This window comes from Dipteris shenzhenensis, chromosome 28 (assembly GCF_047967505.1).
Source record: "Dipteris shenzhenensis isolate YYH24624 ecotype China chromosome 28, Dip_SZ_1.0, whole genome shotgun sequence".
Taxonomy (NCBI): Eukaryota; Viridiplantae; Streptophyta; class Polypodiopsida; order Gleicheniales; family Dipteridaceae; genus Dipteris; species Dipteris shenzhenensis.
This window is the reverse complement of record NC_141623.1, coordinates 14,452,516-14,466,399: the sequence shown is the minus strand read 5'-3', so window position 1 is coordinate 14,466,399 and position 13,884 is coordinate 14,452,516. Positions and strand designations below refer to the sequence as shown.

Genomic DNA, 13,884 nt, shown 5'->3' with positions numbered 1-13,884 from the left:
GATGTAAGTTGATCGTTGTACCAACTTCAGCACCTTGTGTTATGGCTTTGTCAAAATTGTATAGTTCTTTGATTCTGTAATCAAATTTGTTTGAAATTATGTTCACAACTCCTTTTTTAATGCAACAAACTAGTAGGAATTTTGAGCCATTGTAGGAACAAATAAAGCATTATTGATATTGCTAGTTGATCCAATTTGGTTTTATAGTGGGACTTTTCAAAGTGTCTCTATTTTGTGAGGAGTATTGCGACTCATAAAAATTATTCTTTTTGTTGGAATACATTTTTTAAAATGAGTCTCTTTGATGTGTCATGTGGTTGCTACAAACTGAATTAAATCACTAAATAGTTTGTTTAGATGAAGAGGGTCTACTACTAGTTTTTATTGAGAAAGAAGAACTTGATGTTGCATATGATTTTTTTAAGGATGATTTGATCTTGGCATAATGTGTTACATGTTTACTATGATAACAAATCCTATGGTATTGACTATTGGCAATGTCCCTTTGCTTTTTCTACATCTAAGTGCCTAATTACCTTGTATGCCATAATAATTGCACTTGCCTGATGTTCTTTTTGGTCCATTTTTTTGGTAACTACCTTTGTCAAATTAATATCTGCCTCTTGGATTTCATGTTATCCTTTGCTTTGTAGGACTTTGATGGAATGTGAGAATGCTTAATAATTGTTTGGATGTCTGCTAAGACTATGTGAATACTTGGTCCAGTTTGTTGTTGATTTTTTTGGCTTGATGTATAGTAACTATTTCCTCTGCCTCTTTGTGAACCTCTTCCTTTGACATAATAAGATTTAATCCTTTAGTATTTATTACGGGAATTGGAATGATCCCATTAATTTAATCCTTTAGTATTTATTTGAGCAAGATTCACAATTTTTACCGTGCAGCTGATGCATTTGTGCTTGTTATTTGTAGTGATGCATGTGTGCTCGTACATGGCTAGATATACGGTTATGGTTATACGAGTGTGTGGCATTGAGTGCACCACTTACATGATAACCACTTAGTTATTTGAGGTTGTAACCCTTAGGGTCATACTAATCCTTCTAGGCTAGGTTTTGTTAGTTCCTTGGTTTAGTGACACTAACCTAGCTAAAGACCTTTGTTTTAGATTATGTAACCCCATGTTAAATAACCTTGGGTTTAAATGACCTTACATTAAGTTAACTCACCTTAGGATTGTTTGAGCTTGACTTTAGTAGAAGTAACCTGAGTTATATTTGAGTAAAACACTAATGTTACGTTAACTTTGATTCTTGAGCTACATTGAAGAGGATGAAGATCCAAAATTTATTTTGGATAAGTAGACTTAAAAGAGCAAGACGAAAGAGTACAAAAAGTTAAGTGGATACATAAAGGCATCAGTGAAGGCACTTAGATGCCTAGAGAGAGATGAAGGATAAAATAATTTCCTATGAGAAAAAAGAGGAGAAAGAAGAAGCTAAGCTGAAAGGAACTAGCTAGCTTGTTTACTACAGTACATCTCCAATTAGGATATTGGAATCCTTCAAACTAGGGAATTTGATGCAATAGCAACATGATTAAGTGAGCAGCATGGTGCATTGTTATAAAGTGAGATTAAAGAAGCCACTAACCTAATGAAGAGGTTGGGACATGTGGCTTCTCCACTTAACTCGAGTGATAAGGCTCGCCATTGGGATTCCCTACCATCTTGGTAGATATGTGGATTGAGAGCAAGATGCCTTTGTGAGAGACAATGATATAGAGCTGAGTGCAAGCTCCTATTTTGTTCCTTCCATTGCAAAGGTGAATACATCTGCAGACTTGTACAAGATCCATTGTGTAGATGCTCTATTGTCTCCTATGTTGAGTTTTGTAGTGCTACGTTTGTGTGTGTGTGTGTGTGTGTGTGAGAGAGAGAGAGAGAGAGAGAGAGAGAGATTCTATTTAAGTTTGTCAGTGGAAGTGTACCATGTTGAGCAAGAAGCTCGAACATTTGAGTGGTGTGAGTGGCTACGGTCATGTATAACGAAAGGTAGGGGAGTATTGGTTCTAAGTGATTAGACTCATCAAAAGCTTTCAGCAAGGTATTCTTTAAGGCAAGACAAGGCTTTAGCCAAAGCTAGAGCTGCATGTTGACGCTCTAGTAAAGATAAAAAATCGACATAATACAAGTTATCTAAAAGATTGAAGCAATGATTTCTTCTTTGTGCAAGATTTATTTGAGAAATGGCTTAAACACCAAGATGTCTGAGTTTGGTGCCAACAAATAGAGGTGATTTAGGCGAGTTATGACCGTTTTTGCATTCTAGGTCAGCTCTAGTAAGTAGCCTATAAAACAAGCATGAGTGATTGTTTTCGTTCATGCTTTGGTGCCACGAAAGAGGACAAAATAGGCTACATCTTGGTTGATTTAGACAGAGATGGAGCTTGGGAGAGGGACCTCTAGACCACCAAGGTGGATGAACATTAACCAAAACTAGCAAAATTGTTAACCAATCTAGAGAGGCTAGTTGACTGAGCTAGTGAGGTGGTTCACCAAATAGAAGAAGTGGTTGAATGTGGATTGAAAACGAGTGAGGTGGTTGTAGGTTGACCCAAACAAGCAAGGTAGTTATCCGAACAAGTGAGGTGGTTGACTGTTGACTCAAAACAAGTCAAGTGGTTGACTTACAAATGTCAAAACTAGCAGGCGACTAAACTAACAAGGTGTTTGACTCTTGACCAAAAACCAGTGACGTTGTCAATAAGTGAGGTGGCTATCTAAGAAGCAAGGTCGTTGACCTGTGCGCATGCTAATATATGATGTGGAAATTCTTTTAGATTGAGAATCAACATGCTTGTTGAATTCTATGCATTGTAAGCTTTCGTGTAGTCTACGGGTTGTTTGAAAAAGGTATATGCATTTTTTTGAGAACCTTGAGTTTGTTTCTTTCGAAAAGAAAAATAGGAGAGATAGAAAGCACATTCTTACCTCGAAAGTACGTGTCTTAGCACCAGATGATCCCGCTCAAAGTTTCGTGTTTCGTGTTTATTGCCCTATAAAAGAGAGGAAACTAACCATTTAAGAAAACTAATTAGTGAAACGAGGAGTTTGGGAGAAGCAACATTCCAAAGGAACGGATTGAGGAGACAAAGAGAAGCCTACAAACAAGGACAAAGCACAAAAACAAGAGGTAGAGCTTTCATACTCCTCTATTTCATAATTTTTTTTCATGTATTGTTTTTTTCTTGAGAGAAAGAAAAGGAAAGGAGGAGAGAAACTTTAGAGAAAGGAAGGGAAAAAAGAGGAAGGGAAAAAAGAGGAAGGGAAACTAGAGGAGAGGTAGAAAGACAGACAAAGAAACAAAAAAAGCTTGAAATAGAAGTAGAGAGAGGAATTCTTACCTTGAGGTGGAGAGGGAGCTACAGCAAGTCTTGTAGGTGGAGAGGGAGAACGTAGGAGAGGATGGAGAGGTGGGAGGGGGAGGGAGGATGGAGGGTTGCGAGGTTGCGAGCAATTGCGAGCTGAAAGCAAAAGTGAGGAAGGAGAACGCACGAAAATGCAAATGGCATCGTGGGACGAAAAGCACGGGTTTTGTCCCCCCGATGCCGTCCATATGGGTATCAATATCAATGTCAGTATATATAGCAGATGTGTCAGTATTAGTGTCAGTATGGGCATTGGTATATACAATGCCAATACCAATGAAACAGGGGTTTAGAGTTTTGGTTTTGGGGGGGTTGGGGGGCTTGGTAGAATTTGGAGGGTTTGTGGGTGTTTTAAGGGATTTAGGGGGGATTTAGGCCCCGAGGTGTTTGGGGTTTAGAGGGATTTAGGGTTTGGGGGGGTTTAGGGAATTCGGATGAGTTTAAGGGGGGGATAAGGGGGTTTAGGGTGATAAGGGGGGGATAAGGGGGTTTAGGTTGTTTGACTTGACTGGGGGGGATGGTTTTAGATGTGTTAAGTTGGAGAGGATGAATAGTGACAACTCATCGGATAAGGGGCCACCTCTCGAGAGTTTGGAGTGGCTTCGTGAGAGATTGCCTTTCAAATGTAGCCAAATGGGTACACTCGATAACCCCGTCCAATTGCCCCTTGCTTTCACACATTCACGAATGGATAAGCCAACAAAACATTTAATGATTGGATGCAGCAGTGTAGTAGGTCAACCATTAGTCTCATCGTTCACACCATAGAAGGCGGCATCATACCCTTTTGTATGGGCTGAAACAAGCCCCTCGTGCATGATATGCCAAGATTCATGCCTTTTTGACCAGCAAGGGGCTACACAATAGTCCTACTGAGAGCACCCTCAATGATTTGCAGACCAACTTTGACATGTCAGATTTGGGGTTGCTTCACTTTTATTTGGGGATCCAGTTCTCTCAAGAGAGACGTGGCACTGTTATGTCTCAGTCCAAGTATGTGCAGAAACTCTTGGACAGATTTAACATGCATGATTATAAGCCCATAGCCACTCCTATGGAGCCGGGGCTGAAACTCACAATGCATGATGCAGGAGAATTAGTTGATGCCACATTTTACAGTCAGGCTGTTGGATGCCTCATATATCTTTGCAACAGGACGAGTTTTGAACTGTTGCTATGGAGCTCAAAGCTGCAATTTAACAGAATCCTACTAGTCGCGCATGCACACACGCTTGCACGCACACCTGTGTGTGTGTACGAGTCCATTTTTTAAGTAACTAGAAACCATCATAGATTAGATATGAAGAATGAATCGTTGAATGTTTACTAGATGGCGATATATAAATGCAAGCACATATATATTGAAAAAGACAACAAAAAGCAAGTTTTAGATTAAAGGAGTGCTTGCATGGATAAAAATAACTACCCAAAAGTGTATAGCGAAATTGAAAAATATTTTGGTCATTTGCAAAACACAAGTTGTATATTCACATCATACATGCTATTACAACATTCAAAGGGAAGACATCACTTCTATATGGAGATGTCTTGATAGTGACAAGAAAGAATGTTTGTTTTGTTTGGGGGGGGGAAGGAGCTATCACAACGTTGCTAAAGATCTATATGCAAAGTTTGAGATGAAGGATTTTGGACTCAATTACTATTTTCTTAGAATAATATTTTTGGAGAGAGATTAAATAAGCTTTCATGAGCCAACACTCTATGTCGACAATCTACTAAATTGAAGCTACACCAATAAACTAGAATATAAAACTAACATAAGAATAGGATACATAAATAGTGAATGAACAACAATATGTACAATTTATTAGTTTAGTGACATTAATCATCACAAGGCCATATATTTACCCATAAGTGGACGGGAGTTATTAAGGTGAATAGAAGGCCCAAATTGCTATAATAATAGGCATGAAGGGTGACAAAGTCATTTTCTAAAAGGTATCCCATGATTATTGGCAACCAGATGTCTTCGTCTAGGCCACTATTAGGTCCAAAACTAAAGCAACAAGATAATTTTACAAAACTACACGCACCTCCCATGTCATCTTCTCTTTCATATCCATACAAATACATACATACATGTGTGCACGTACATGCTTGCCTATATGTAATGCTATATACATCTATCTATCTATATATTGCTAACATTGATCCTAAGGTGTGGGTGGATTTTGATTGATGGAGTCCTATTGGGAGCATTTTCCAAACAAATATTGGGAAAATAGTGAGGCCATAAAAGATGTTTACCTATGGATCATTGCTTTAGATGCATGCGAATGGATTTTAATGGATATCACACACACAAATAAAAATAAAATCATTGAAGAACTCAATGACAAGGAAATGTGGGTGATGGATTCAAAAAGCAAAAAAGTTAAGAGCTCCATTGAAAAAAATTGATTTAGATGTTTGATATCCCTTGTATTCTTTAACCTATGCATATGAGACTTTATTCGTATTTGGTTGTAGAAACATAAGAGATTGGCATGAGGATTTTATAGTTGTCATGTTTATAACTTGTTGCATAAATTAGATTTGTTCCATTTTAAAAGTTCTATAGACTTTACACATCGATAGTTACACTTTTAGAATTTGTTATTATAGACTCAATTGTACAAACTTGATGCACCAATACCATTGGACACTCTTGGAATTTTGTATTATTGACATTGTGTTTCAAGACGGATCACTCTTTTGGAGTATGTTGTATGTACATTCTCAAGACTTGATATTGTAAGCACAACTTTGTATGACTGAAAAAATAGAGACCAAGGCTTGAAATTATGGTAGGAGAGATGGTCCTCATCACAAACCATACTAAATCTATGGTTCTATATTTTATATTTGTAAACTCTACAAAGAACCCTACCTTCACGTGATTTCAATTATTAGATTATGGAATTGTGAATCTCCTAAAGTTTAAAATCTCAATTTGTGAACTATTGTACATTGAAGTTAATCAAGATTCTAAGGGGTAACTATTTAAAATGACAAAAAATTAGAGAACCATTTTGATAAGGCCCTTCTTGGGGCCACAAGGAGTAACACTATCAAAAACCATGAATGTTCAACTTCCATGTGTATAATGTTAACAATGCACCTCATGGAGAGCACCACGAAGGTGGTCCACATGTTCTTGTTTCAAATGAGATAGATGTCATCTTACAAAAACACAATCTAATGGCTTCAAGTTCCAACTATGTGCCAATGCACATTGACATAGTTAATGATGTGATTAGCAATGCATACACATCGCCAATGGGCCTCTAGTCTCTTCTTTCATCAACCCATGGGTTCTCATTAAATCACTCCAAAACATTTGGGAGTAGTCAATCGGCGTATCGAGTTGTCATGTTGTAAGGTCTCCTTGGTGGCAAGGCATCCTCAAGTCAAGAATCACAAAGTGAGATTGGTGCTGAAAATACATATGTGAAGCGCAAGTATGATTCACTCAAAAGTTTGCAAGTCGATTGTTTTCTTTGCATGCCTATATATCATCTAGACACCATCTAATTGGTATACAAACTGTATGTGGTTATGAAATACAAATTTGCAGCTTTTTTTCTTCCTTCTAGAATTTCGAAATTGCCTAGGCTGTAGATTACTAGGCTGCAAGTTGCAACCTATAAGGCTTAAGACATGCATTGTACTAAAATTAGAAGTTAGAAATTAGAATGATGAATCAATTATCAAATTTCAATGATCATGCATGATGCAACATTGCAATGTGAAATTTGAATGATGAATGTAGCTTCTAGAAAGCAATCTTTATTGTCCAAACTTCAATGCTCACTTGTAAAGTTTGGTATGATCTACAATTTGAAATTTGTTATTTGAATTTTATGTCTCTTAGGAACTTGGGAAGGGCTACCAGGGGGTTAGGGACAGGCTCAGTATGCAAATACCGAATGTTCTGAAACATGTTCTTCTTCAACATTTGATGAAACAAACTTTGGTTGGATCTGTCTAACCAAAGATAGCTAGAGCATTAACAACTGACAAGATCTAATGGACAAGTACAAGTGCGGCAAGGTTAATGCCCATTGAGAGATGCCACATACAGGCTATTATGATTTGCAACTGAATTATCATTCAGGATTACAAACAGATTGCAATTCAATGGTTATTCAGCCTATGCCATGCCATTGAGCATTGGTTTATTAGAGCTTTCCCCAAGCCTCATCCCCAGTAAAGCCAAGGTCGCTGGAACAGCTTAACGCACAATGCATTGTAACAGTGATTGAACAATATTAAAATAACCCAGAGATACTCCTTACCTCCAAAGACCCCCGATGCCTTGCACAGTGTTGTGATAAACTAATATTCAAGGAGGCATCAAAGTACTTATCTCATTATAATTACATAATTTACAGTAAGGTTGACGTTCTCAATGCTGCAAGAGGCTCAATGGTTTCTTGGCCAATTACAACTAATCCTTTCCTGCCTTTTCCGATCTTGGACCCTGCTCGATTGCTCTCCCCTGAATTAACATGCTTCTTGACCATCTTTTGCTTTGCATAGTCCTTCAATTGCCCCGCAACAAGTGGGGAGATTCCTGCCTGCAACGATCATTTCAAAATTGCACATAGTAAATCTGCCACTCTACAACAGTCCCGAGGCTATAAACAAGAGCTGCACGACTAGCCAGCTAGCCAAAACAAGATAAGATCATGTAAAAGAAGCAATGCCATGAGCAGATGATGTGATGTCAGATGATGGTATTCTATTCAATTCTGCTGAGCTGCCCGAATGCCATACAGATGAGCCTTGCACATTTCATGTAAATGAACAACTCAGTATGACCAAGACTGCATACTGTTTTTGATGTCTACATGATGCAACCACAATAACAGAACTTCAAAATGTACAGCATATCCACTTTCTGACTTGGCTAACAGCCCAAGGAAAGGCTCCTTAACATAAGGACATAACCAGATGCTAGAATCAGCACTCCTAAGTTGATGAAAATATGATCTCAGGACACATCGGAATTGGAAACATACAGATGCTCTTTCCAGGTAGCACGAGAAGCCAGCCTATCGTTACATGATTAGACTCAGAAGTGGTGGACCTTCTACCCGAAAAAGCTTAAGAGGCATGGGAGAAGTCATGTACGGGAAGCATGTCTCTTAATCAATATATTGCTATTTATCGTGAATCCCGTACAAAATTAAAGGATATCTGGCAGCTGGCTTAACAAAAGAACAAATACATCATCAGAGGGCTTACAGGAAATTACAAGAGAAGCATAAAACACATTGTAAGAAGCCACACACTATGCTGAGACAGAAGAGCATAGTGCTTATGGCCTTATCTGCGTGCCTATAGTCCTCAAGGACAAGTGTGAGCATAATGCCCTTTGCTCTGAATTTTGGAAGGCTGTAAGTAAAAGAGGCCCTGCATTTGGTTGGTACACGATCCACACATGCATTACCTAATGCCAACGTTATTCTTTAGTTTCGACCACTTGTGTCAGTATGGTGGTACAATATCTGATGTGGGTGACTCTAGTCATGCCCTCCAATTAAGTCTGCCACCAAGATGTGATCTCTAAAGTCAATGAAGGATCAAGATGGGAAAAGCAGATTGTAGGGGATACTTATCTATTCTATAATGGCAGTATGTGTACAGTCTAAGAAATCATGTACCAAATTTTATGTGAATGCCACAGCAATCCATGTATGCAACACCCATGGTCACCCAGATATGTAGAAGACTTATGCTCTCCTAAAAAGTTCTCCTAAAAAGTTCATCAGGTATGAGTCATGACATCGAAGACTATATTATGTATTTTCCGAATGCTAAGTTAACAAATCAAAACATCTCGAGTTAGGTAGCCTATTGTAACCACTTGAAATCCCATTTGACAAGTCAAAAAGTATTTCTAAGGATCTTTTAGTTGGATTACATAGGACACAAAGGAGGCACTACTTTGTGTAGCTTATCATAGATAGATTAACCAAGATGCAAGAGAGTTTTCAAATTACTGACCAAGAATCCTTTTAAGCATTTTTTGTCAGTTGGAAATACGGTTACATAATGAGCATGTGTGAACATCAATAATCAGATGGTCAGATAGAGAGGGCCAATCACACACAAGAAGATATGCTAGGAGAAGTCAAAGTCAAACAAAAAGGGAAGCGTCTTTACCAATCTTGGAGTTCGTACTAAGTATTAAGGAAATCATTATGCTCATGTATGCATTCCAGCCTAGTAGTTCTTCAATGACAGTTGGGGTTTTCAGAAGGAGAGGGCACAAGTTGCAAAGGTCTTTCTCAAAGATATGAATGGAAGGTTCAAAGATGCCAAAGAAACTATCAAGGAAGTGAAAGTTATCTCCACAGCAAAATTAGAAACACTTTTCCATGCACACAAATGTAGAAGAAGACTAGGTAAAGGTGATAATCTGGGATAAGATGAAACCTCTTGGGAACTGATTCAACCACCTACTCTTCCACATTTACCAGAAATAATGTAAGAAGGGACCCACCATACAATAAATTCAGCATATTTGGTCAAGCTAAAATATATATACCTTTGTAAGACTAGAATATATCCAATCATACAAATTCAGATTTTTCTTGTTCTTAAGTCCAAAATTCTACCATGAAAATAAAAGAGAAAACGAAAGAGAGGAGAAATGAGCTAACATTTTTTTTTTTGAAAAACAAAAGGTAGACATATCTAGCAAGCAAATCAATGCTTATGTCATCATCAGTGCGCACTATACTGGGTTTCTAAATATCAGGAACTTACTATTGCATCATTGTAGGAAGCGATACATAAGTGTAAGTGGCTTGTTTAGTTTTTATGTTTTAAATAATTCATTCATTGTGTCATTCTTTCTTTCATTCATATATGTGTGTGTGTGTGTGTGTGTGTGTGAGAGAGAGAGAGAGAGAGAGAGAGAGAGAGATTATTAAAGTCTTCGGAAGACCGAGGGGGGTCTATGAGACTCTGAAAAAACCTGATACAAATCCAGCTAGAGGGGTGGAGCTACTAACAAGCATCCACACCCATTTAGAAACAGAAAATTGTATCCTACATAGTCACACCAAACAATAATAGTAATCATCTACAACGAAACCATCCTCCACTACTGTCATAAGATAGAATGAAGTGTGCTCCAGGACAATGTGGCCCCTCCCCTTGTCAAGAGTAAGGGAGTGATAGCATGAAATCAGAAATGGAGTGCTGGCTGCCCCCAGTGGGTGTAGCCCTACGCTGTCTCTTGGTCTAACTCTACGTCTGACAAGGGCGACCGTCACACTTGTCAGTCTGGCTCCTAGTCTGAATATGGAGGGAATGCTCCCAAGTGTAATCTGTGCATCAATCTTTTCTCTGAGCTGTCGTGTCACTAGCTCTGGGTGAGACCTATAGGGTAGGCATCCGTGTTAGGGGCACTTTTCCCTCTTAAAGGTTTTTCCCCCTAACCACGTTCTAATCTCTAACTACGGTTAATGATTAGATAAGGTTTTGTCACTTTGACAAAACCCTCATCTCTTTCTTTCTACTTCACTTCAGTTCAGTACACTTTGGGGAGTGAAACTACGTTTAGCTCACTCTCTCTTTGCACACTCTCACTCTTGCTCTTGCTTCCGTTTTCTCACATTTGGTATCACAGCACTTCCTTCCTGGACCTGCCTACTCCTTGCTCTCCTCTTCCAGCTCCCGCATTACAGCTTCATCGCTAAGCTTCTGTACGGCTTCATCGCGACCTGCAGCCTCCACTCCGTACAGTCCGTACGACTGTACGGATTCCATACTAGCGGCCTGCTCCCGTCCGTACACTGTCGTACAGCACGTACAAGTTTCACTGTACAACTGCAGATTTTACTTGTGCATTTGACATCCCAGAAAGGGATTTTACTTGGTTAGTTTGCTGTGTTTTTTGAGTTTATCTGGCAAAAATGGCTCAGAACAACCCCAATGAGGTGTTCGGAGTTCTCACACAGGAGGATAAGTTGGATGGCACCAACTACTCCTTGCGGAGTTTCATGGTTTGCAATATCTTGGTTGGCAGACATCTTTGGGATTATGTCAATGGAGATGAAGCAAGACCAGATATAGTGGCTACACCTGTCACTCCTACAGCTGGAGGTGTGAGGGAAAGAGAGAGGGAGTGGAACAATAGAGACAGAGAGAGGGAGACACAAGAAGTGTGGGTGTGTATAATGTGTTGAGCCACACCACAAACTCAAGAGTTTTATTAGGATTAGGGATTCACCCTATGACTGTCTTAAGGCAATCATAGGGTTCATAACTTTTAAAGGGAGGCAATGTGCCTTTACCCCAACAACCTCCCACCTAAAGGCCAATGTGCCTAAAGGGGAGAAAAGAATAAAAAGTACAGCAATATACAGTTACTGTATACAAGACCATAAAATAAGAATGGTCTCATCCTAATCCCATGATGTGGCGACAATGTGCAAACCGCTCTGTAGGCAAGCTCTTAGTGAGCAAATCTGTAGGATTATCATCAGTATGCACCTTCACAAGCTCAAGCCGCTTGTCTTCCAGTACCTCCCTGATGAAATGGTATTTCACATCTATGTGCTTGGTCTTCTGATGAAAGACCGGATTCTTTGCCAACATGATAGCACTCTGACTATCACAATGCAAAACTGGCATATCTCCTGTAATGCCCAAATCTCCCACCAGCCGAGTAAGCCATATTGCTTCCTTGCAAGCCTCAGTGGCTGCAACATATTCAGCTTCAGTGGTTGACGGTGCAATGCATTTCTGCAACCGAGACACCCATGATATAGCACCTCCTGCAAATGTGAAAATATAACCGGTAGTAGACTTCCGGTTATCTGCATTCCCTGCATAGTCTGAATCTGTAAAACCATGCACCAATGCATCCTGCCTACCATAGCATATGCACAAGTCTTTGGTACCCTTGAGATACCTCAAGACACCTTTCACTGCTTCCCAGTGCCGCTTGCCTGGATTTGCCATATACCTGCTGATGACTCCCACCGCAAAAGCAATATCCGGACGAGTGGCAACCATGGCATACATCAAAGAACCAACTGCAGATGCATACGGAACCTTGGCCATTTCAGCCTTATCATCATCTGATCTGGGGCTGTCCTTACTGCTGAGTTTTAAATGTGGAGGCAACGGGGTACTAATAGACTTCCCCCCCTCCATTTTAAACCTCTGCAGTACTTTGTCAATGTACTCCTTCTGTGATAGAAACAAAAGTCCCTTGGACCTGTCACGAATAATCCGCATACCAAGAATATGGTTTGCATCACCCAAGTCTTTCATGTCAAAAGACTTATGCAGTTGTTTCTTCAAAGCACTAATCTCCTGCTGAGATTTGCTGGCAATTAGCATGTCATCCACATATAGAATGAGTAGCATCAAACTGCCATCCTTTGCCCGTTTGGTGTACAAGCAATGATCAGTTTCACACCTATGATACCCTTGGGACTGCATGAAGGCATCAAACTTCTTATACCATTCTCTTGGCGCCTGCTTGAGTCCATACAAGCTCCTCTTGAGCTTACACACAAGCTGCTCTTTCCCTTTAACAGCATATCCCTCTGGCTGACTCATGTAGATCTCATCATGAAGATCTCCGTGAAGAAAAGCAGTCTTCACATCCATCTGACATAAATCCATGTCCTCATGAGCAACAAGAGCTAACACTGCTCTCAAAGTAGTCATCTTGACTACAGGGGAAAAGATCTCATCAAAGTCAATGCCCTTCTCCTGCTTAAATCCCTTGGCAACCAATCTGGCCTTATACCTCGGTAAAGCATTTGAATCCACTTTGACTTTGTAAACCTACTTGCATGGCAAAACCTTTCTGCCTGCAGGTAGCTGCACCAAGTCCCATGTATCATTTTGAAGTAGGGAGTCCATTTCTGACTGCATGGCTTTCTCCCACTTCCTTTTCTCTGTCTTCCCATAGCTTCCTTGAAGCTGGAAGGCTCACCACAATCTGTCAGCATGATAAAATCAGCCACATTATTGGCTCCTGGAACAAACCTGTCAGGAGACCGTTGTACACGGGTGCTCCTCCTAACAAAATGTTCCGTAATAGGCTGCTGTCTAGCCTGTTCATCATGCATGACGGGTGGCTGTACCACCATATTTGGCTGTTCTACAGTGCCATTTGCTGGCATATCCAGTGGTGCATCATTGGCAAAATTGTCTAGCTGATTTTCAGCTTGTATACCCTCTTGAACAGGGTTATTTACAGCAGCCTGCTGCTGCATATTAATGGGCATTCTTTGCTGTCCGACATCATCATAAACAACCCTTCTGTATTCCACAGGTTGCACGGGTTCTTTGTGTACACTATCCTCTTTAAAGATGACGTCATTGCTGCGTATAATCTTCCGTTTGACGGGATCCCATAACCTGTACCCCATTTCACCTTCGTCACCGTAACCCATAAAGATGCATCTAAAAGACTTTGGTTCCAGTTTGGTGTGCAGTTCTTTGCGTACATGAGCA

At 39.8% G+C, this 13,884-nt stretch overlaps 1 protein-coding gene across 2 annotated transcripts in view; it reads right to left on the bottom strand.

The window, feature by feature from the left end:
• Positions 1 to 7,476: 7,476 nt before the first annotated feature.
• The window catches only part of LOC147883223 (P-loop containing nucleoside triphosphate hydrolases superfamily protein), a 96,926-nt gene continuing 90,518 nt past the window's right edge, over positions 7,477 to 13,884 (bottom strand). For both annotated transcript variants that reach the window (XM_087399888.1, XM_087399890.1), the window contains one exon: positions 7,477 to 7,970. In XM_087399888.1, coding sequence (XP_087256014.1) covers positions 7,779 to 7,970 — 192 coding nt within the window. In that variant the 3' untranslated portion in view covers positions 7,477 to 7,778. The remainder of the gene's footprint in view (positions 7,971 to 13,884) is intronic.